Source organism: Ornithorhynchus anatinus, chromosome 21 (assembly GCF_004115215.2).
Source record: "Ornithorhynchus anatinus isolate Pmale09 chromosome 21, mOrnAna1.pri.v4, whole genome shotgun sequence".
NCBI classification, from domain to species: domain Eukaryota; kingdom Metazoa; phylum Chordata; class Mammalia; order Monotremata; family Ornithorhynchidae; genus Ornithorhynchus; species Ornithorhynchus anatinus.
Window position 1 is genome coordinate 5791822 of NC_041748.1, and position 24488 is coordinate 5816309.

At 41.5% G+C, this 24488-nt stretch overlaps 1 protein-coding gene and 1 non-coding gene across 5 annotated transcripts in view; both read right to left on the reverse strand.

The window, feature by feature from the left end:
- SMOC2 (SPARC related modular calcium binding 2) overlaps positions 1–24488 on the reverse strand; it is a 242717-nt gene that overhangs the window by 4038 nt on the left and 214191 nt on the right. For 2 of the 4 annotated variants that reach the window (XM_039915092.1, XM_029049423.2), the window contains exons 10-12: positions 7750–7852; positions 7307–7554; positions 3406–3443 (exon numbers count right to left, since the gene is read on the reverse strand). In XM_039915092.1, the coding sequence (XP_039771026.1) occupies positions 3406–3443; positions 7307–7554; positions 7750–7852 (389 nt within the window). Of the gene's footprint in view, positions 1–3405; positions 3444–7279; positions 7555–7749; positions 7853–24488 lie in introns of all 4 variants that reach the window. The other 2 variants (XM_029049421.2, XM_029049424.2) reach the window with 1 other exon arrangement.
- Positions 22150–22287, reverse strand: LOC114806278. Its single transcript, XR_003754313.1, has one exon. It is a non-coding gene; the product is annotated as a small nucleolar RNA SNORA7 (small nucleolar RNA).

The following is a 24488-nucleotide window of genomic DNA, read 5'->3' on the forward strand; positions in this document are numbered from 1 at the left end:
TAAAAGTTTGAATATGTCAGGATGAAATAGCTGAATGAATAATGAAATATACAATTGAATATACTTTTGTACATAAGTGCTGAAAGTGGATATAAATAACTCATTGAGAAAAATTACAATAAGGGGAAATATGGCTTGAGGAGTTGATAATTCAACAGAGGCTTTCTGGTGGAAGGAAATCTCAGGAGAAATTTGAAGATGGGAAGGGTTGAGAGCTGGCAGTTTTGAAGCAGGGAAGAATCCAAGGCAGGATATGAGCATGAGCCAAGGTTTGAAGTGGGGGAATCCAGAAAGCGGTACTTTGAGAAGGTGTACTTGAAATGAATGAAATGTAATTAAGCTGAAGAGTAGCAGGTGAGGAGGAAAGCTGTTGACGGTTGAAGCCAAAGGTGAGGAGCTTTTGCTTGATGCAGAGGGAAAATGCATAGCCAGTGGAGGACCCTGAGATTGGAAAGATGTATGCAGAATAATATTTTAGAAATATAAATTGAGCAGCAGGGTTTAGTGGGGAAAGGCTGGGGGTTGGGAGACCAGTGAGGAAACTGATTCAGTAGGCCAGATGGCTAACAGGGGACAAGATGAACGTTTGAACCAGGTGGTGGCTGAGAAATGTTGTGGAGGATGTCCTGGTAGGAATTAGTAGATGATTGAATGTGAAAGATGAAAGAAAATATTTGAGGATGACATCAAGGTGGTAAGTTTCTGTGACAGAGAAAAGAGTCATGCTTTCCACAGAGATGGGAAATTTATGAGGAGTGGGGTTTGGAAGGGAAGATGAGAAGTTTGATTTTAGGCATGTTCAGTTTAAAGTGGCCAGAGGTACAGCTAGGTGAAGATATCCTGGAACCATACAAAATTTTAGCTAGAAAATGGTTGAGCCTAGTGAGGAAACTTTGGAAGTTATTGACATAGGGGAAGTAGCTGAAGCCATGCAAGGAGAGGGTGTTTGGGAGAGGATGTGAATATATACATGTGTGTTTGTGTGTGTGATAATAATGTTGGTATTTGTTAAGCGCTTACTATGTGCCAAGCACTGTTCTAAGCGCTGGGGTAGACATAGGGGAATCAGGTTGTCCCACGTGGGGCTCACAGTCTTAATCCCCATTTTACAGATGAGGGAACTGAGGCACAGAGAAGTTAAGTGACTTGCCCACAGTCACGCAGCTGACAAGTGGCAGAGCTGGGATTCGAACTCATGACCTCTGACTCCAAAGCCCGTGCTCTTTCCACTGAGCCACGCTGCTTCTTTCCACCACACGCTGTGTGGTGGGGGATGGTGTATATATATTTACATATAAAGAGTAGAAGCCAATAACAGCCCTGCAGGACCCCCACGGGGAAGGGGTGAGAGGAGGAAGAGGAGAATGAAACCGCGAATGAAATGGGAAAGAGTTGGAGTTCTAGGTAAATCCCTCTGTGGCAGTCACTCCAACTATCCCTCATATGAGGGGGAGGAGGAACCCTGGAGATGGATATCTAAGTGCCCTTCCTTGAGCGACAGTGAAATAAGAAACTCCTAATGTCTTATATGATATTAACCTGGAACCGAGTGGATCGGGGGAAGAATAGGGGACGACGTAGTGGGGGCAGGTATTTGGAGAAGAGGGATAAGTTTGAACTGTGATCCTGGAGAGGCAGACTCAGGAAAGGTTTGGAAATGAGACCCTGGTAGGACATAAGAAATGAGAAGAGATTGGAGATGTGATCCTGGAGGGTCTGGTTGGGAGCAATCCACAAATCCAAACTTCTGGAAAAGGGAAGACATGTGGGGGACATTACGATCCAGTGGAACCTATTAGGAGTTAAGGGGCTCCAAAAGTGACTCTAGGGGCTATTTTGGCCAGGATTTTGGGCTGAGAACCCCAAAGAATATCACACAACAGTGGCTAAAACAAGGTCTGAAAACATTTCCAGGAGGAGGGAGTGGTCAACAGTGTTACAGATGACCTAGAGGTCACAGTTTATCTTGTCTAAGGAGAGTTCATTGTACTTGACCATAAGGAGGATATTGGTGACTTTGCAGAGTGCCATCTCAGTTGTGCAAAGAATGTGAAAACCTGAGTGTAGTAGGTAGAGAATGGAGTAGGGGAAGAGGGAGAAAGATTTGAGGCATATGCAGAGAAGCAGCAAGGCTCAGTGGAAAGAGCCCGGGCTTGGGAGTCAGAGGTCATGGGTTCGAATTCTGCCTCCGCCACTTGTCTGCTGTGTGACTGTGGGCAAGTCACAACTTCTCTGGGCCTCAGTGACCTCATCTGTAAAATGGGGATTAAAACTGTGAGCCCCACAGGGGCAACCTGATCACCCTGTATCTACCCGAGCGCTTAGAACAGTGCTCGGCACATAGTAAGCGCTTAACAAATACTAACATTATTATTATCACTATTACCTTGTATCTACCCTAGTGCTATCTACCCTAGTGCTTGGAACACTGCTTGGCACTTAGTAAGCACTTCACAAATACTATTATTATTATTATATACAACCCCTTTGGAAGAATTTGGAGAGAAATGGAAGAAGGAGGATAGGGCAGTATCTGGAGGGAGCTGCGTGATCCACAGAAGTCTTCTTAATGCAGGAGAGACTTGAGCATGTTTGACGGAGGATGGGAAGAAGCCATCAGAGAGTGAGACTGAAAATAACGTTAAAGGAGGGGAGCAGAGTGGAAGGGTTTTCATGAGGTGAGAGGGACCAATGTCAAAGGAACAGAAAAAAGGGTGGATTTTGAGATCTAGTGTGAGGCTGCTTCTTGACGGTCCACTTGGAAGGAAGAGGGGGTAGAAGAATGGTTAGGAGGAAATGGAAGCATTTTAGGAAGCTCAAACTTGATGTTTCTTTGATTTTATCAACTACATCATCGTCTGATGTTTTTCAGATAGCCCAATGATAAAAATCAAAATTGGTTTAAAACAATATCTGGAATTCATTCTTGAGATAGGACAAAGACTAAAAATTAAAATTTGAAACTATACATATATTTTAAAAGAGTGGATGTGGATTAAGGTAGTGAGTAAAGGCACAGGATCACAGTCAATGCTACTTATATTAGGCACAGTTGGTGCCTAATTTTATTCTTTTTTATATTCTTGGGTACCTTTCCTTTTTAGGTACCCATTGTTGGATCAACTAGGAAAGGAAGCTAATTTCAATACAGTAAAACTTCTGAAAGCCTTTCCAAACATGAAAAACATTTATGTCAGTAATTGCTTCACATATATTCAAGCATTCAGAAAAATTACCACAAGGTTGATTTAGAAACTTAAGTGAATTAGTGCATTAAAGGGAACCTGTTTTTAAAGGCACTATGCAATCAAAAATCCATGGCAACTTTGAATGATTATAGCCAGCTGAATCTACAAAGACAACTAATAATGAATGGCTGTATTCAGATTGTAGATTTATACTCACCTGCCTGTTGGAGTTGCTTTCAGCATTGACTTTAGGTGCTGACAAAGAAAGAAAAAGAATAGAAAACACATTTTAATTCATTTGGAAGAATTCTATTCATTTTCATATTGAGAGAGGTAATGGTGAAATATAGAAGAAAAAAGCAAATATACCGCAGGCAGTTCTTGCCTTTTTGAAGATTTTGTAAAATTCCCTCCTCTATTATTCTCTGATTGCAGAACCATTCTGTTCCGCAGTGTAAATTAAAAATCTGGTCTTCAAGCAAATTCAAAGAAGGACCATTCACTCCCTGACCTCCTTCATCCCCCAACACTTCTTTTCTCCACGATTACTACCCGGAGTACCTGATGTTCAGCTCCAAAGCGACATTCTTGAAAAACAAAAAGCACTTGGACATGCTGGAAGTTTGAATGCTAGTCAAGGCTTTTAATTAGGTTTACTTTTCTCATGTCTCCCTTCCTTCCTTTCACCTCCTGCCCCCCACCCCCTTACCCTCTCCCACTTGGGGGCTGCTTGGGCAGAATTAAAATCTTTATTTCCTTATTAATTACATTTATTCTGAAGAAAATTTCCATTGGCATGGGGAATATTGCACATTATCAGTGTCTTAGGAATAGAATCAGAAAAGAATAGTGGGGAGAGGAATTTTGAGAAACCATCAGATCCAAGTCTTTAGATTCCTTTGAACTGATCAGCAAGAAGTGAGCTCTTTGTGGACAGGGAATGTGTGTTATATACAGCTCTACCGTATTATAGTCTCCCATATGCTTAGTAAAGTGCTCAGTAAATACAATTGATTGTTTGCTTTACCTAACAAACTTTGTCTTTTCCTCTGCTATAAAGACTGGGTTTGAATAGGAAAAGGTGAAGTGGATAATTCAATCAATGCAGGTACCCAACTTGTAAAATGAAATTCTGATTCTCTTACAGAGATCTCTGATTTTCCACTCTGTTTTCCAGAAAATGATTTCAACTGTTGCCCTGATTTTGTCTGACAGCCAAAGAATTAACACACTGATTTCTAAGGAAAATAGAGAATAGATGCCTCAAATATGTTATTGTCATGAGTTCATTACTAAATATTTACCTTGGCATGATGTAGCCCATTTATAAAGATCTCCAGAGTGTAAAAAATTCCCTTAGGAAATGCTATTCTTATCCAGTGTACAATTGATTGTATTAGCTTTACAAATAAGAATCTCTTTCTCAAGTATGTCATTCAGAACACCATTTCTCTTTCCTTGGCTCATTAACGAAGTTGCGTATCAGTGGAGTGAACTGAATGCTGGGTGTTTGGATACCTTCCCAGTAATGTATGAAGCTTGCATAGTGAATGGTGACATCTATCTAATGTTGGAAATCTGAGCATACATTTACTACATAGAGTAGAATTCTAATCTTTAAAGAAAAAAAAAGCCTGTAAAGAGTGGATCAAGAAACAATGTGGGCTTCACGAATGACCGTTATTTTATGGTATTTGTAAAGCACTTAACATGTGCTAGAGACACTGTACTAAGGTCTGGGGTGGATACCGGTAATCAGGTTGGGCACAGACCTTGTCTGTCCCCCTGACGAGGGGTTCATAGTCTAGGAGGAGGATGACAGCCCCCATTTTACAGATAACTGAGGCACAGAAAAGGTAAATGTGACTTTTCTGAGGTCACATAGCAAATAAGTGGCAGAGCCGGAATTAGAACCCAGGTCGTCTATCAGGCCCATGTTCTTTCCATTAGGTCATTTCCCCAAAAAGGGAAATGGGGTGTAGGGAGGTGAGGAACTCGGAAGGAAGACACCACACAGTTAGAGGAAGGAAAATAAACAATTAATCTTTTGACAAAAACTCAGTGGTTTATCTGGCTAAAGTATGTTTGCAAAAATGGTATTTTGCTTTCTTGATAGGGTATTTGCACAAATCCTGAGTTTCTTAAAACCTCTGGTAGAGAAAGGTGTGGTTATATCAATTTTAAGTATTTGATATAATCAGAGATGTGAAGAGATGAAATGATGAAATGATAAACCCAAGTTCAGCCAGGAATCAGTAGCTGAGCCAAGATCAGAATCCCAAAGTCACAATTCTCCAATTCCCCATTATTACCAACAGAAAACATCCATGATCGTCATTTAAATCCCCCTGATTAAAAAATGAAGGGTTAAAATGTAACAGGAAATGCTAAAATCTGAACCCTGGTGACTTCCCAAAGCCATGACAATGTAGATATAAAGGAGAATGTGGGAATGAAACATTGCTCTCGGCTTAGTCAGCCATTTGAATTTGAGTGCTTAATGTGTACAGAACACTGTTCTTAGTGCTTGGGAGAGTACAATAAAATAACCAAAAACATTCCCTGCCCACAATGAGCTAACAGTTAAGAGGGGGAGACAGATATTAAGTAAATAAATTACCTCACTAGCATTTTGTATTCAAACTATGTCAAGAGAGTGTCCTAACTCCTTCTGCAGTGATTATTCCTAGCAATGTAGCAGTCTTTCTTACATAGGGAAGTAAATAAAACATCCTAACTTGTGCCTTTTGAGATGTTTGAGGATTTAGCTGCAAAGGCCATCATGAAGGCCATCGAGTGCTTAGTGCAGTGCTTTGCACATAGTAAGTACTCATAAAGACAATCGATTGGATGCGATTTGGATTGTGATCTCCAACCTCGTAACCTACATGGTATGGTCCCATTAAAGGAGCATGGCAGGAACAAAACTGGAACCCACCATTCTGGCTGAAACCTAAGTCTCAAGTGGTTATTTCCATGGCTTCAAATGGTACAACCATTGAGAGAAAAGTACCCCAAGTCATAAACTCACTGGTGAATGGAAATCAACAACACAGATCTTTTTTACCTCATAACTAATATTAACTTTGGAAGTTGGTACCAACTTTGAGAAGCAGCGTAGCCTAGTGTAAAGAACATGGGTCTGGGAGTCAGAAGGACTTGGGTTGGTCCTAATCACTGGCTCCAACACTGGTCTGTTGTGTGACCTTGAGCAAGTGGCTTAACCTCTCTCCAACCTGGTGAGCTTGTATCTATCTACCCCAGCACTGAGTCCAGTGCCTGGCACACAAAAGTCATCAAGAAAAAGCAAAATAAAACAAAAAAAAACCATGAGCAGCTAAGCAGTTCACAGGAATGAACAGCAAGGATTTTATACTGCATTATTGCTGCAGTAGTTCCACTGACTGCCAATTTGCCTTCTTGTGCAAAACAAGTTTTGGACTATGTGAATAAGATTCTATTTACCTCAGAGATTTTCTCTCTTTCTCTTCCATTCCTGCTAGTTCTCGGATTTTGTAGTGAGTGTTTTCTCTAAGTTACTTTGATAGATGAACTGTGTTTTTGCAAATCCTGTGACCCTTATCTGACAGAAACTGTCTATTGAGAAGCAGCATTGCACGGGCCTGGGAGTCAGAAGGACGTAGGTTCTAATTCCAGTTTGGCCACTTGTCTTCTGGTGGACCTTGGACAAGTCACTTCACTTCTCTGGGCCTAAGTTACCTCATCTCGAAAATGGGAATTGAGACCGTGAGCCCCATTTGGGACAGGGACTGTGTCCAACCTGATTTGCTTGTATCCACCCCAGTGCTTAGTGCCTGAACCATAGTAAGTGCTTAACAAATACCAGTTATTATTATGATTATCATTGATCTTCAGCTCATGGTGTAAGTTTTATCATATTAATTGGCCACTGAAATGGGAAAGAAACCACAGCTTCTATTTTAAGGTTCTGTTAATGTTGCTGATTTTAAATGTTATCATATAAGTATATTTCATTGTACATACACTCTAAGATTTAAAAAAGTAACAGGAAATGAAATAACTATTAATATTTTACACATTTTAAAGCATGAAATAGAAAATATTCTTACTATGACGTTTCTTTGTGTTTGCTTTACCTTCTTCTTTTGTAACTCCAAGGCAGCCCATTAATTCTTGAACAGATATGGATTTGTCATTATTCACATCACAGTACTCAACAAATTTCTTCACACATTTCTTGGGCTTTGATTTCTTTCTCAGGAATCTCTTAAACGGCTTGATTTCCTTTTTGCCAATGTCACCATTGGAATTCTTGTCAAGTACTTTGAAGTACCAGTGGACTACTCTCTCTTCTAGAGTATGGCTAGGATCCGGTTCCGAAAGCCTGTAATAGAAAGAGAAAGCAGTTATGTCTCTGAGCTTACACCCACTCCTCCCTTCCCTACCCCCCTAAACTCATCCTTCCATCACCATCACTCTTTCTAGTACAAACGCATCTGTAGTCTCCATCTGGAAAGTCTAGGCACCGGGCTGTATCTTGACGTAACCAGACTTCAGTGTAAAATTATCGGTAAGCTACCTGCTGGAAGAGGAGGAGGGGTCGGAGACAGCGTGAACCATGTCGGTGGAGAGAGCATCTAGGACACTGGTCAGGAATTCATTCTTTTTGGCTCCAGGACAACCTATAGAGATTTTTAAAAAAAGATTATTTTGAGACATATTCAACAATATCATTTCACACATGCCTTATTACTTTAGCTGGCCATATTATTTTTGTTGAGAAGATGGTCTTTGGGAATCCTCCCCAAATTTGCATGAATTTGGTTCCTCTTGGTGGCTGTGAGTGCTTGGAAGATAGAGAGAAATTGGGGGATTAGAAGATTTTAGCATTTTCATTCATTCATTTGTTCAATTGTATTTACTGAGCAATTACTATGTACAGAGCATTGTACTATGGAGTTGGGAGAGTACAATATAATAAACAGGCACATTCCCTGCCCACGACGAGCTTTCAGTATTTGGGTATATAATCACACAATTCTCAGAATTCTGTGGGATGTGAATTGAACATGTTCCACCTCAGATGTAGAAGTTCAAGCATTTAAAGTAAGCGTTTGCCCTTGGAGAAGGGTTATTGAGGGGAAGAACACTTCAGTTCAAGGCAGGCTAACCAATTCGGCTAGAAAAATTACAGCCTGGGATAGTTCTCCATTTTTATGCAAATTCCCCAGACATCCTCCAAACCTGAGGCTTCCCGATCATATTTTCTTTTGTCGATCTTTATTGTAAAAACAAAATTCACTTTTCTGGGTTAGTGCTTTTTTCTAAAAAAAGAAAGAATAATGTTCCTGTCTTGACTTGCTCATGTGATGTGAGTTAATTTGAACAATTCAAATTAGCTTCCAGAAAAAAGATAATCTTACTATTAATTCCCCAGCAGGTTTCCCTTAGGTAAATTCATTCAACTCATTCAAGTAATTTGGTGCCTGCTCTGCCTCCTCTTCCACCCCGACCCTCGCCCACTCTTACTGTCCTAACTGTTGGCAGGCGACTGCCCTTCTCCAGATAGGAGTTCCACATGAGAAGCAGCGTGGCATAGTGGAGACAGCACAGGCCTGAGAGTCAGAAGGTCATGTGTTCTAATCCCGACTCCTCCACTTGTCTGCTGTGTGACCTTGGGCAAGTCACTTCACTTCTCTGGGCCTCAGTTACCTCATCTGTAAAATGGGGATTGAGACTGTGCGTGCCCCCCCCATGAGACAGGGACTTGTATCCACCCCAGTGCTTAGTACAGTGCCTGGCACATAATAAACACTTAACATATCACAATTACTATTATTACTATTCGAAGGAGAGACCAGCCCCGAGGGTATTCCACCATGCATTTCCAAAAGAGGCAGTGCAAATTTGAACCTCACAGACCTCAATATTAACCCTGGTCTTGGCTTCCTGAACAGCAAACTGCCTGACCTCAAGGAGGGGAGGGGAGTGAAATAAGGATTGGAAAAACCACAGCAAAGTAGCCCATCTCTGTTTCCACAGATTCCCTTCATAGTCAAAGCTGGACGGACTGACGGTGAGGTCCTACCCACGCAGGAGGATGTGGTTGAAAGGATTTAGGCGGGATTGATACCCTTCCGCATTGTTTGGAAATCAGCATAGATCTCTGTTGGGTCTAGTGGGTTTGGCTCACATGACACCTTTCTTTCTCCTTTACTCCATCTCCTATGTCCTGCTCTGCATGAAGCTCTTGATTGAGTAAGTGCTCAATAAATACGATTGAATGAATGAATGAATATCTCTATTCAATCTGTCACCAAATCCTGTCAGTTGTACTTTCACAGTGTTGCTAAAATCCACCCTTTCCTTCCGTCCAAACTGATACTATATTGATCCAAGCACTCATCCTATCCCATCTTGATAACTACCTTAATAATAATGATAATGGCATTTGTTAAGCACTTACTGTTTGCCAAGCACTGTTCTAAGCTCTGGGGTAGATACAGGGTAATCAGGTTGTCTCACGTGGGGCTCATGGTTTTAATCCCCATTTTCCAGATGAGGTAACTGAGGCACAGAGAAGTTAAGCGGCTTGCCCAAGGTCACAAAGAAGACAAGTGGCAGAGCTGGGATTAGAACCCACATCTTCTGATTCCCAAGTCTGTGCTCTTTCCTCTAAGCCACGCTGCTTCTCTAGGCTTCTGACTTTCCTGCTTCTGTTTCTCCCCACTCGAATCTATACTGGAGTGAAGGAATGGGAAGAAGCTAATAGAGTCTAGTTCTTTTTCATAGAGAACAATGTCCGCCTCACCTCAGGACCACTAGAGCTGAGTTGGAAAGTGAGCTGGGTTTACAACTAGCTTATTTACAGAGAAACCTGTGAAACTCTGCTACGATCTCAAGCTCAACGCTACTCTTTCAACACTCTGAATAATAGCTGCATTGTAGCTGACAATTCTATACCTCTTCATGGGCAAATTCTGCTGGATGAAAATTGTTTTAATTTTTAAAAAAACCTAATAGTCATGGAGAGGTGTTCCAAGGAAGCCGGCTATACTGGAATCTATCCAGTAAGTAAAAGAGAAAAGTGCTTAGCAGCCCGAGAGGGTAGATTTGTCTGTCAGTGGGGATTCATTACCTCATTCCACTTTACTGAGGCCCCTCAAGCTGGAGAATGCATTCTCTGAGATTGGACTGAAAAGCTTAGGTTAATTATTACAAATGGGCTCCATCAAGAGGTGAGGAAATGATCTTCTTATACTAGATCCAAACTATTTTTGAGCCTGAGGTCAGAAGAACACATTTAGTTATGTGGTAATTATTGGCTAAAGCAGCTACATTATACACAATCCTAGAATCAGGAGATTCTTTCCACCACCCATGGATGGTAAGCTTATTGCTACTCCTTAGTTTAATCATTTAATCATTTTTAAAGTTGTGATAATTATAAAATATTAATTCATTTTGAGTGAATAAATGGATTTATGTCATATATCTACTATGCTATGAATTGACTTGCATATACAAGTATAATTCGTGCATGAATTTGACTTCACTTCTTGTGATACGTTTTCCTATTTTCTTTCTTTCTTTCATTAATTCTTTCATTCATTCATTCATTCATTCATTCAGCGTGGCTTCGTGGAAAGAGCACGAGCTTGGGAGTCAGAAGACAATGATTCTAATCCAGGCTCTGCCACTTGTCTGTTGGGTGACCTTGGGCAAGTCGCTTAACTTGTTTGTGCCTCAGTTACCTCATCTGTAAAGCAGGGATTAAGACTATGAGCCCCATCTGGGACAACCTGATTACCTTGTAGTTACTTCAGTGCTTAGAGAAGTGCTTGGCACATAGCGCTGAATAAATACCATAATGATTATCATTATTATTATCATTCAATCGTATCTACTGAGCGCTTGCTGTGTGCAAAGCACTGTATTAGGCGCTTGGGAGAATATAACAATAAATTGACACATTCCCTGCCCACTACGAGCGTACAGTCTAGCAATGGAGACGGCCATCCATATAAATATATAATTTACATTCTGAAGGACCTAACTAAAAAAGTGCTTATATATCCCTTATTATGGATTTGAAAGTTTTACATTTATATATTTTTTTCCTATGAAAAGTTGCTGCCCCCACTAATTTGCCTAGGGCCTATAGATCAATCATCCACTGTCTAGTATGGTTGTGCACCTTAAAATTTCCCGCTTCCTATCACTTTCCTTCTGTACTTGGAAATTTTTTTTTCCCTCATAAAGACTGTAAGATGCGCACAGCAGGAGGAGTTCATTTAAACCAGATTTGCTTCATTAAGTTCATATGGCGGAAAACAGATGTGAAGCCTTAGGAAAAGTAGAGAGGGAGTGTTTGGTGAAAGGAAAGGAAGATAGATATTTCTTCTGGGGAATATCTGTAGATAATTATACTGATTTTATGAAGTGATGAATAGTATATTTTTAATTGCCCTGATTTTGATTAGTAATTCCACACATGTCTATCACCTTATGAATTTTGAACTCACTGCTTCCCACTTCACTTTAGTATAGATCATTTACACAGTCATTTATATGAGCACATCTTCCTTCTATTTGCAAATTATTTGATGTCTCCCACTAGTCTGTCAGCTCTTTGAAAAGAGGGATTGTCTTCATTCTTTACTGTTTTCTCTCAAGTGCTTAGTGTAGTTCTCTGCACACATTAACCACTCACTAAATACTTTGAGTGGTTAAAAAATCAGGTTAGCATACCTATAAAATTATGAAAATAATATGGGATCTCTTTGTCTATAAGAACACATTTTATTTATGTACTCAGTGCTTAGTACATTGCTTGGCACATAATAAGTGCTTAAAAAGTACCATTAAGTGGAAGCTGTTTAAGAAACACCATCTCCGAAGTTTAAAATGCACCCCATAAAATTAAAGAAATAAGTGATGGAACAGAAAACCTCTGTAGCTCATAGACAGGGTAGAAGAGATCACCAGAAAGGAAAAATAAAAGTTGTCCTTTAGAAGATGAAAGGCTCACTCACGTGAAAAGAAAAATCTGTGAGATGATCAGGTTGAGAAGCAGCATGCCTAGTGGATAGAACATTGGCCTGAGAGTCAGAGTATCTGGATTCTAATCCTAGCTCCACCACTTGTGTGCTGTATGACCTTGGGCAAGCCACTTTACTTCTCTGGGTCTCAGTTCCCTCATCTGTAAAATGGGGATTAAGAAAGTGAGCCCTATGTGGGACATGGATTGGGTCCAACTTGATTGTCTTGTCTTATGCCGTCAAGTCATCTCCAATTTATAGCAACTCCATGGACACATCTCTCCACTAAGCCTCGTGGCTTCTTTCTCCAGCCTGTCCCCTTCGAGAACCTCCCATGGGATTAGCCAGGACTCTCTCCAAGATGCAAGGACTCTGGGGAGTGTTCTAGAACTCAAACAACAGACGTCGGGATGGAACCCAGCTGGCTCTAGCACAAATCAAGATCTGAATTCACAGAAATCATCTGTAGCACTCTATAAAAGCCATATTTTACAGATGAATTCACAAGAAATCCTGTAAGGAGATTTCTTTGAGCATTTAGTTTGAAAGTAAACGGCTCCTCGATTCTGTCGAATTCTGACTGCAAAAAAATCCCGCCATAAAATATTGCTGACAAAATGCAACAAATAGCTCCTGAAACATCGTTGCGATTAACCCCAAACCTTAAGATTCACTGAAAACTGAAAGAAAAATTATGACTATTTAAACCAAGAGAAAATATTCAGCATCATTCAATTTTAATTTCAGCTGACATGCGCACAGCCAAGGGACGTGGTAATTACTACATAGTGAATTTTCTGTTCTTTGCAGAAGTTATCAGCTTGGAAGAATTCTCAAGAGGCTTCCAATTCTGCTATAATTTCCTCAGTCAATCGTGAAGGAAAATGGTAGAGCTGGAAAGTTGGGCCGTTTGGTAATGACTAATTCCCACAGTAAAGCACATGCCAGAAAAGAAAGACTAGCCTGTTATGAAAGGGTTATACAGTTCTCATGATAGCCTGTTTGTTTCGGTTTCTTTTTGCACGGCTGCCTATATTGTGCGGCTTTGACAGCTTACATAAATAATTTGTTGTTAAAAGGTTGAAGTTGAAACCACATGCTGTTACTCTGCAGGTTCAAAGATGTAACACAAAATTAAGTGTTTATTTTAGGGATAGTTATACCCACAAGCATGCTATCCCTTCAGACACAGAGTCCGCTTTAGAAACCTTAGACCAACAAAAGCATACCACACACGACAGGAACGTACGCAAACACCTCACCTCTGTGCAAAATTTGAAAACTAAAACTTCATATAAAGTACTAAAAGATGGAACCTGCCGTCTGCTCTAGAATACTAGTAAACTAATAACGGCATTTTCACGAAAAAGAGCGACTCGGTCAGGCTGTGCTCAATTACCGCTGAGGCATGACTGCTTCAGCTGATTAGTTATCACCATCCTCAGTGGTATTTACTGAGCACTTACTGAGATAATTTTATATCGACCAATCGATCAGTGGTATTTATTGAGCGCTTACTTTGTGCAGAGCACTCTATTAAGAGCTTGGGAGAGTACAATACCACAGAGTTGGTAGACACATTCCCTGCCCTCAAAGAGTGAGAAGGAAACCAGCTGCTTGTTGACCACGGTGGCACAAAATTAGTATGAATAACTCATTTTGGGGATGTCTTCCTATTTCCTCTCTAGGCATTTGGTAGAAATTCAATCACAGCCTGGGATATTTGGATTTACAAATAATCTGTGACAAGCACATCTTCCAAGGCTGTGATGATATGATCATATATTATAAGCTCCTTGTAGACAGAGTTCATGTTTACAAAGTCTATTATACTGTACTTTGCCTAACTTTTAGTTCAGTGCTCTGCACACAGCAAGCACTCAATAAATACCACTGATTGGTCGATATCAAATTCTAAAGCTTTCATTATGTTTTTGTCATCATCCTGGGCAAAGACACTTCATGTGGATCCACTGCTTTGCTTGGTATTATTTGCAGGCATCTGAGTTCTAAAAAATAGCAAATAGCAGGAAAATTCATTTATTCGGTAAACTCTTTGAGGGTAGGAACTTTGAAATTTGCTTCTGGCACAGCCTGCCAAGCACTCGCTACATCTAGGGAGTTGGGTTGTCATTTCCCACTCCAAACCCATTGATCTTAAGTCCAAATCTTTAATTTCTGCCGCTTCCCCGTGTCTGTAATTTATTTTAGGGCCTGTTCTCTCACCCTTGAGACTGCAAGCTTCTTGAGGGCAAGAATTGTATCTTCTAACTCTATTGTAGTAGAAATATTAGTAAAAATAGTAGCAATATTAGAGAAGCAGCATGGCCTAGTGAATAGAGCACGGGCCTGGTAGTCAGAAGATCCTGCGCTATAATCCCGGCTCCACCACCTGTCTGCTGTGCGACCTTGGCAAGTCACTTCATTTCTCTGTGCCTCAGATACCTCATCTATAAAATGGGGATTAAGATCGTGAGCCCTACATGGGTCAGGGACTGTGCCCAACCTGATTTGCTCATATTCACCTTTGCATATAGTATTCATTCATTCAATCAATCGTATTTATTGAGTGCTTACTGTGTGCAGAGCACTTTACTAAGCATTTGGAAAGTACAGGTCTGCAACAGAGACAATCCCTGCCCACAACGGGCTCACAGTCTAAAAAGGGGTGCCTTAGTACGAGGCCTTGAACAGAGTTAGTACTTTACACATATCGTAATTATTCTTAAACTAGTAGTAATAGTATTTATTAAAGGCTACTTTGTGCAGATCGCCATACTAAACTCCAAGAGAGAATGCACAGAAGGGAATTAGACATTGTCCCTGCCCTTTGGGGAACTCACAGTCCAAGAGTATGTGGGAAGAAGGATTAGAGACAGACACATCAGAAATGATGGAACATCAAAACATAACACAAATTCCCAATATAGGCTTGAAGTCTCAAGGGGGATGGAGGCATCTGAGAGCGTGCCAGAGCAGCTTTTTACCACTGGACTAGGACTGTAACCTCACTGTGGGCAGGGAATGTGTCTGTTATATTGTGTGACCGTGTGACTTTGGGCAAGTCACTTAACTTCTCTTGGCCTCGGTTCCCTCATCTGTAAAATGGGGATTAAGACTGTAAGCCCCATGTGGGACAACCCGATTACCTACCCCAGTGCTTAGAACAGTGTTTGGCACATAGTAAGCGCTTAACAAATACCATAATTATTATTACTATTATTTGTTAAGCACTCACTATGTGCCACGAATTGTACTCAGTACTAATCAGATTGGACACAGTCCATGTCTCACATAGGGCTTCACAGCCTTGATCCCCATTTTTCGGAGGGGGTAACTAAGGCCCAGAGAAGTTAAGAGGCTTGCCCAGGGTCACATAGCAGCCACTAGTGGCAGGGCTAGATGCTTCTGACTTCCAGCCCCATGCTCTATCCCTATGCTTAGTACCGTGATCTCCCCAGAGTTTGCTCTCAGTACAGGATATTGATGGATTGTTTGATTGTTCAGTTGTTCTGCCAGCAGTAGGTGCTCAATAAACACCACTGATTGATGAATGTGACTCACCTATTAAAAAACTTGGGAGAAATTCATCATCGACATCTTGCAGTGAGTACAAGAGCTTCGTATATGACTGCACACAGTGAATGCTAAATAAATACCACTGTTTAATTGGTTGATTCATTGCAGTTCCTCATGATTATAACAAAATGGAATCCCAAGGTCACACACTGGGACATGCAGATCAAGTCAAGAAACATGTGTGACCAGCTGAAGAGATCCCAAGAGTATGCTGACCATCACCAAATGAAAGATTTTTTACTCCTCACTAATGAAGCTTGTACAGGCTATCGATGCGTTTCTGCAAAGTACAGATGGTACCACAAGAGAAAATCTTTCACAGATGGCAAGAACACCAAAATATGCTTCTGAAGATGTACTTTGAAGCCTAAAAAGTGGGTCAAAATGCAAAGGCGTTTCCCAGTTCCAACGTTTGAGGAATTAACTCCCACAAAGACATAAAAAGTAGTGAAAGGAAGCAGTTTGGGCTAATGGAAAATGCATAGGCCTGAGATTCAGAGGATCTGGGTTCTCACCCCTGTTCTGTCGGAAGTCTGCTGTGTGACCTCGGGTGAGTCATTTAATTCTCTGTGCCTCAGTTTCCTCATCTGTAAAAGGGGAATAAATATCTGTTCTGCCACCATCTTAGGCTTTGAGTTCCATGTGGGAGAGGGTCTGGGTTTGATCTGTTCATGCTCCATCTACCCCAATGTTAGGGCAATTAAATACCACATTACTACTATCATTATTATTATTATTACTGTAAAGATCCTGGATCTGGTGGATTTCCTTTAGAAATCTCCAAGCAAGGAAGGAACATAATGTTCAGACATCTGTATGAGACCTTCCTCAGCATTCAGAGCCCTGAGGAACCGCTGCAAGTCTTCACAGATGTTTTCAAAATCCCAGTCTTCATGAGGAAAGGGGAGAGAAACAATTGCCGAATTAGAGGAGCATATTCTGGCTTTCCTTCTGAAAAACCTTCAGACTAGAACAACTATAGCAGATATGCTTTCTGCAAAGTGATGGATACAGTCAGGTGGCAGACAGAACTGCCAAAATAGCTAATGGCTTTTGTAGACTGCGGTGGGAAGGATGAGATACCAAGAAGCAATCACGGGTAGTAAAATGACACATTGTGGCAAAATGGAGGGCTTCTGAGCCTTTTGACGAGGCAGAGCTAGGAGATGGCTCTGTGCCTCAATAAGAATGATGTCTTGGAGCTGAACAGTAATAATAATAACAGTGCTTGTTAAGCGCTTACTATGGACCAAGCACCGTTCTAAGTGCTGGAGTTGATACTAGTTAATCGGGTTGGGCACAGACTCTGTCCCATATGGGGCTCCAAATCTAAGTAGGAGGGAGAACAGTAATAATTATAATAATGATAAACTGTGGTACTTGTTAAGTGCTTACTATGTGACAGGCTCTGTATTAAGTGCTGGGGTAGATAAAAGATAATCAGGTTGGACACAGCCCCTGGATGGGGCTCATACAGTCTTAATCCCCATTTTCCAGATGAGGAAACTGGGGTACAGAGAAGTTAAATGACTTGCCCAAGGTCACACAGCAGGCAAGCGGCAGAGCTGTGAACCCAAGTCCTCTGACTCCCAGGCCTGCGCTTCTTCCATTAGGCCAGCCCTTTCCCACTAGACCACACTGCTTTTTACATTCTATTACTGTTTTTTTTTTCCCTATTTCTGAACTCCAAAAATTTGGTTAATTTACATCTCCAGAAAATAAAATTCTATTTTTCAAAGTAAGTTTTTCATAAGTAGGGGATCTATTGCATTAGCCTTCTCCCTGGCTCCAGTTTCCTCTCCCCTCCCACCCCCCAATATATAGTACAGGGCACTGCACCAATCATCTTCTTGGAGCACTGCTTAAGCCACATCTCTCCTCTCCTCAAAATCCTCTCCAAGCTTCCTTTTTCTCCCCCCCAAAAAACTCTGTACAATTTGCTTCAAGACTCTCCACCACCTGGCTCCACCACACCTAACTTTAACCACTATTCCCCAACTTGCTGCTTTTGCTCCACCCAAGCCAACTTTCTAGCCATACCTCACTGCCCACCTCCCTTCCCTTGGTCATGCTGTTTTTCCAACTCAGAACTTCCTCCACATCAAAAAGACCACAGTTCAGAAGCCTCCTAAAATCCCATCTCCTCAACAAGCTTTCTTCAGTTAATTTCCCAGCCCCGGTGAGACATATCATTCCTTCAGCCAACTCTCGTATATTAGGAGTTTATGTTCATCCTTTTTAGCACTCATATAGTTCAGCTCCTCTGTAGTTGCTAAAACTTTATGTTTGTTTATCCACTTAGAACGTAAGCTCCTTTTGGGCAGGGTTCACGTCACTTGGTTTTTCTATACATCCTGAGTGCCCTAATACAGTATACAATTTGGAGGTTCAATAAATGTTATTACTAGTATGATGACGATGACTACTATGACCACCACTATTACTACTATAAACCATTCCTTCTCTAGGGACCGGAGGAAAAAATAAGAAATGGAGCCTACGGCAAAAGAACAACAATAACCTCAATTTTCCTTGATTTTTGAAGACTGTGACTAACCAGTCACCAGTCAGCCTGAGGGAAAATGGCTGACTGAATTCTGAATCAGGAAGAATTCCACTGTCACCCTTCCTTCCAGTGGAATATTCCCTACCTCATTCTCCCCACGCCTGATAATTTCTTAAAGCTGTAGACTTGTCTCCTCACTATCAACAAAATCCTTTTGCCCCATAGGACCATGTCTTTCTTGGTACTTTCCATCCACTCTTCATTTCTTTTTATTTACTCCTCTTCGGCTCTCCCCTCTAACTCTCTCTTCTCTTTTGCTATCGACCCACGGTGGTTCTCTGACTCTTTCCTCTTCCCCTCTCACCGTTATCCAAAATAGATGAGGTGAAAACTCAAACAAAATAATCGAAAAGTCAATACTTCTATGCCTCACTTGGTATTTTTCTCTTCAGAATGGAAACTCCTAGATCACGTCTTGTAAACGAAGTACATGATTTGTTTTTTGAGCTTAACACAAAAGGGCCATGTGCAGTTGGACTCTCAATAGGGCTCATGATATAGTCTTGCTTTGAAAATAAGGGATGGAGTTTGGGGAAGAAAAAGCTTGCAAAACTTGATCATAGTGAGAGTGGTTTGCTTTGCAATACCAGCGTTGTTTCAACCCTGTCTGATGTATTCTCCTTGGGGCACAAAATACAGTGAGAGAATAGGTGGGCAAGGATGTAGTACTCTGCAAACTCCCCAAGAAGGATTCGATGGGCTGTGGTGGATTTCCTCTTTGTCCATGGAGAGGGCAATTTCATCTCCTTACCTCAGCAGGGCAGTAATTGTGCAGCCATGGGGATGTTGTAACGGTGACTTCATTCAAGTCCTTCATTTGTTGGTGCTCAGAATCTCCCTAGATTGTGGTGGTACTCTAGTGATATCGCATCACTAGAAAAGCAGGCTTGATCTATTTGGCCTGTTGCAGGTTTTTAAAGGTCTCTGTTTGGCGGTAAAATTGAGATTGGATTGAGGCTGTGAGCCCCATGTGAGACAGGGACCGTGTTCAACCTTGTATCTATCCCAGCACTTAAACAGTCCTTGGCACATAGTAAGTGCTTAACAAATACCATAATTATTATTATTATTATTGAGTTGATAAGGAGCTGTGAAATTTCACTGATGCATTTCCTGCTTTGCTTCAACTATTGTTTTGATTTCTGAATCCTGTTCCTGAAACTGTTTTTGGTGTCTCTTTGTTGCATTCACTGTCTTAATGACCTCCTGATAGACAATGTTTGCGAAAAGCCTCATTTGCTGAAAATTCCATTCCCTGTAACTAGAGTTACTTGGTCAAATAGGGTTACTGGGCATTTTCGCTAAGAGTCTTGCTCATTTTTTTTTGTTTTCCAGGAACTTGATATTTAGCCTTCTTGATAGTTTGGATGCAATTTCTTTTTCAAAGTACTTCCATTTCCACTTTTAGAAGAACTGGTTATGCTAACTGCTCATTTGGAATTAATGAGTGAATGATTAGTCTAAGAGTTGCCCCTCCTTCAGTGATCCATCTATCTGCTAAGTCTTGCTGACAGACAGTGATATATATACCATGAGCAGCATGGCTCAGTGGAAAGAGCCTGGGCTTTGGAGTCAGAGATCATGGGTTCGAATCCCGGCTCTGCCACTTGTCAGCTGTGTGACTTTGGACAAGTCACTTAACTTCTCTGTGCCTCAGTTACCTCATCTGTAAAATGGGGATTAAGACTGTGAGCCCCACGTGGGACAACCTGATTCCCTTGCGTCTTCCCCAGCGCTTAGAACAGTGCTCTGCACATAGTAAGCGCTTAACAAATACCAACATTATTATTATATTCATTCAATCATGTTTACTGAACGCTGAGTGCTGAGCACTGGACTGAGGGCTTATATATTTAGTATAGGTATGTATACATATACTTATAGTTGATGAGGTGCCAGTGTTTAGAAGTTCATTGCATCCATGATGTGTTTGTCTTATTTGAGTGTCAGAAGATGGTGTTGAAGATTGCTAGCAGAAGTTAGGCACATTCCCTGAATGGAAATTCCCTGAAAGCAAATTCCCTGATTTGCTTGCATCCGTCCAACGCTTAGTAAAGTGCCTGGCACATAGTTTATTTTTTAAAAAAAGTTCTTTGACTTTCCAGAACCATTTGTGGTCCAAGATATTTTTCCATATTTTAGCTTCCCCCTCCTACCGCCAAACCTTGCATTGAAATCTCCCATTATTATCATGCTAAGTAATGATGATGGTATATTGAGAATTTATGGTATGCCAAACACTGTGATGAACACTGGGTTAGATACGAGATAATCGAATTGGTCAAGGTCCCTGTCCCATATGGGGTTCACATTTATTGGCGAGGAAGAACAGGTATAGGTTGATAAATGATTATGAACTTGTCCACTTTGGGAGTTGATCGGATAAGACTATCTGACTCTTTTTATTTCTCCTCACTGCTATTTGTCACTGTAGTCAAGCATATTTACTTTAGAGGCGGACAAGAGGCAGGTGTAGACATCAATTGATGATGATGATGATGACTGTATTAAGCGCCAAGCATTGTTCTAAGAGCTGGGGTAGATACAAGGTAATCAGGTTGGACACAGTCCCTGTCCCATGTGAGGCTCTCACTCTTAATCCCCATTTTACAGATGTAATAACTGAGGTCCAGAGAAGTGAAGTGACTTGCCCAAGGTCACAGAGCAGACACATGGTGGAGCAGGGACTAGAACCCAGGTCCTTCTGGTTCCCAGGCCCGTGCTCTATCCACTACACCACACTGCTTCTCAATTGGCCACTTGGTGTCTGGACAAATTTGGGAGGCTTATCGAGAAAATCTACTGGCCTTTTTCCTGAAGCCATTTTCCATACAGATGGTTTTATTTTTATTTATTTATTTAATAGTATTTATTGAGCGTGTATGTGTAGAACACTGTACTAAGCACTTGGAATGTACAAATCGGTAACAGAGACAGTCCCGGCCCTTTGACGGGCTTACAGTCTAATCGGGGGAGATGGACAAGAACAATAGTAATCAAGATTCTCTTTAGAGAGAGCTGACTGACTACGGCATTGTTGGAATCCTCCGTTTTCAAATGATCCTGCCATCCTCCATCAGTAACCTAATGCTAATCATCTACATTTATTAATGAACTATCTAAAATGCTAACCAAGACCTATGGGTAATCAAGATGAGCCAGGAGGAGAGCAGTGAGAGGGGTCATCCCTCTCTCTTTGTTTTTTCTTTACCCTCCATTTCCTTCCACTGGTCTCGTCCAGGGAAAGGAGTGGGGCAATGGGAGGGTTCTGGGAAAGTGTTTTGTCCAAGCTCCATGCATCCTGGCTAACAGGGAGAGATATGTAAAAGTTCTACTGGAGTAATCACACACTCGACATAGTTTACTTTTATTTTTCATTCCCACTCTTTCACTATCTATAACAAATTCTCCCACGGCTGAAAGTCTTCTAACTACCAAAAATTTGAGCATTAGTAATGAGGTAGATTCTCATACCCCCGTCTACTAATTACGGTGTGTCGGTCAGTCAATCGTATCTATTGAGTGCTTACTCTATGCAGAGAGTTGTACTAAGTGCTAGGGAGAACCTTGTCTTGTCTCATGCTGTCGAGTCGTCTCCGACCCATAGCGACACCATGGACGCATCTCTCCCAGAACACCCCACCTCCATCTGCAATCGTTCTGGTAGTGGATCCGTAGAGTTTTCTTCGTAAAAATACGGAAACGATTTACCACTGCCTCCTTCTGTGCAGTAAACTTGAGTTTCCACCCTCGACTCTCCCATGCTGCTGCTGCCCAGCACAGGGGAGTTTTGACTTTTAGCAGATGGCCTGCCACTCGCTAGCCTCTGGCCAAGCTAGGAATGGAATGGATAGGCCTCTGCTCGACTCTCCCTCCTGTATTCGAGACTGATAGAGTACTGGAAATTCTCCAGATGCGACCCTGAGAGGGGCCCTAGGGAGAGTACAATACAAAAATAAGCAGACACATTCCCTGCCCACAATGAGCTTACAGTTTGGTGTGCTCTCCCAACCATGCAGTGCAGTGCTCTGTATACAGTAAGTGCTCAATTAAAATGATTACTTGGTTGATAGTGTGCCACCTGGATCTGAGCAACAGAGAGAATAGTAATAATGTTGGGATTTGTTAAGCGCTTACTATGTGCAGAGCACTGTTCTAAGCGCTGGGGGAGATACAAGGTTGTTCCACGTGAAGGGCACAGTCTTCATCCCCATTTTACAGATAAGGTAACTGAGGCCCAGAGAAGTGAAGTGACTTTCCCACAGTCACACAGCTGACAAGTGGCAGATCTGGGATTCGAACCTATGACCTCTGACTCACAAGCCCGGGCTCTTTCCACTGAGCCGCTCTGCTTCTCTAAGAAAAATGGGTATCAGCCCCCGAGAAAGGATGGCAACTTTTGTAGCCTCTGGGTTGGCCAGATGTGAAATGGACAGTGGAGCAGTCTGGGAAGTCCGATGAATGGTGGCGGCTGGTGGATGATGGATACTCATGGTGACATTTGTTAAGCCCTAACTATGTCTCAAGCACTGTTCTAAGTGCTGGGGTAGATACAAGCTTAATCAGGTTGGACACAGTCCCTGTCCGCTCACGGTCTTATGGATTGCTCTGATTCACCCATTCATTCAGTCAATCGTATTTATTGAGTGCTTACTGTGTGCAGAGCACTGTGAAAGCGCTTGAGACAATACAATACAACAGTGAACAGACACATTCCCTGGCCACAACGAGCTTACAGTGTAGAGACGATTTTGGCATTTTCCAGCTCCAGTACAGTGCTCTGAACCCAGTAAGCACTCAATAAATATGATTGATTAATTGATTGATTGGTCATAGGGGGACAGGAAAGAGATGATGTTATCGATGCCCGTCTTCTTGGTTTTTTTTGGTCTGTCTCCCCCTTCTAGACTGTGAGCCTGTTGTTGGGTAGGGATTGTCTTTATCTGTTGCCAAATTGTACTTTCCAAGCAGTTAGAACAGTGCTCTGCACACAGTAAGCGTTCAATAAATACGAATGAATAAATGAATGAGATGAAAGATGTCTCAAAGCAAAAATGACTCACGTCCACTTCCTGCTGGTTGGGGAACATACCTTATCTCTTAGCCATCAATGGTATTTACTGAGTGCTTACTAAATGCAGAGCACTGTACTGCATGATTGGAAGAGCACAATACAACAGGGTTGGTAGAGAGGGCAATGTGGAAGGCCAACAGATTGATTAATTGATTTATTAGTGTCTGAGAAATTAGCACCCCAAATGACAAGGAATCAGAAGAGATGCCCTGCTGTATTTCCTCAGGCACAAAGCACAACTTTCAAGCCATTCTCAGTGTGGCACTCAAACTCCCCGACGGAATCTCACTGTCAGCAAAATCATCTTCAAACTGAAGCTCAACTCTGCAGTTACATTGACTTCTGCAGGCAGTGGTTAACTGGTTGCTTCAGGTATTTTCCACAGGCTGTTATTCCTTCTCTCAGGAGATCAGCATTAATGTTTAAAATAACCACATTAAAATTGCCCAGATTTTTAAGCCTATAAAAATCCACCACAAAAAATATGCTTTACTAATTATGGAAATGACATCAATAATAAAGTACATGGTTTTACAGGACTCTGATGAAGGGCAGTGTTGGAGCCAGAGAAAAATGCTGAGCGCAGATGTTTTTCAAGTTACTTAATAAGACTGAAGAACGAATTCCTTGGAAACCAATGTGATAAACAGGTCTCTGCTAAAAAGTGGTATTATATTTATGCCTCTTTAGAGATTCTTTGAAAAGGGGCAACTTTTTCCACTTGAGAAAGCAGTAGGGGAGAGCAAAGACCCACTACTAGCCAAAGATAGGCCTTTTGGGGATGTGAATCCATAAATCAGCTTCTGAGTTGAGGTTGAAACTGATCCAATCCAGAAATGCTCCCTTACAGTAGCTGATTTTCCAAGAAAGATAGTGATGCGGGCACGACTTCAGAGACATGGCTGGAGTCTTTTCTTGGCTCACCCTCCTGAGGAGTTAAGAGTACCGTGTAAACCTATTAAAGATGTGAAACTCTCTGTGGTACCTCACTATATAACTCTTGTTCATTTTAAGACGACACTACCGAAGGACAGAAAAATCTGACGTGTGTGTGAGAG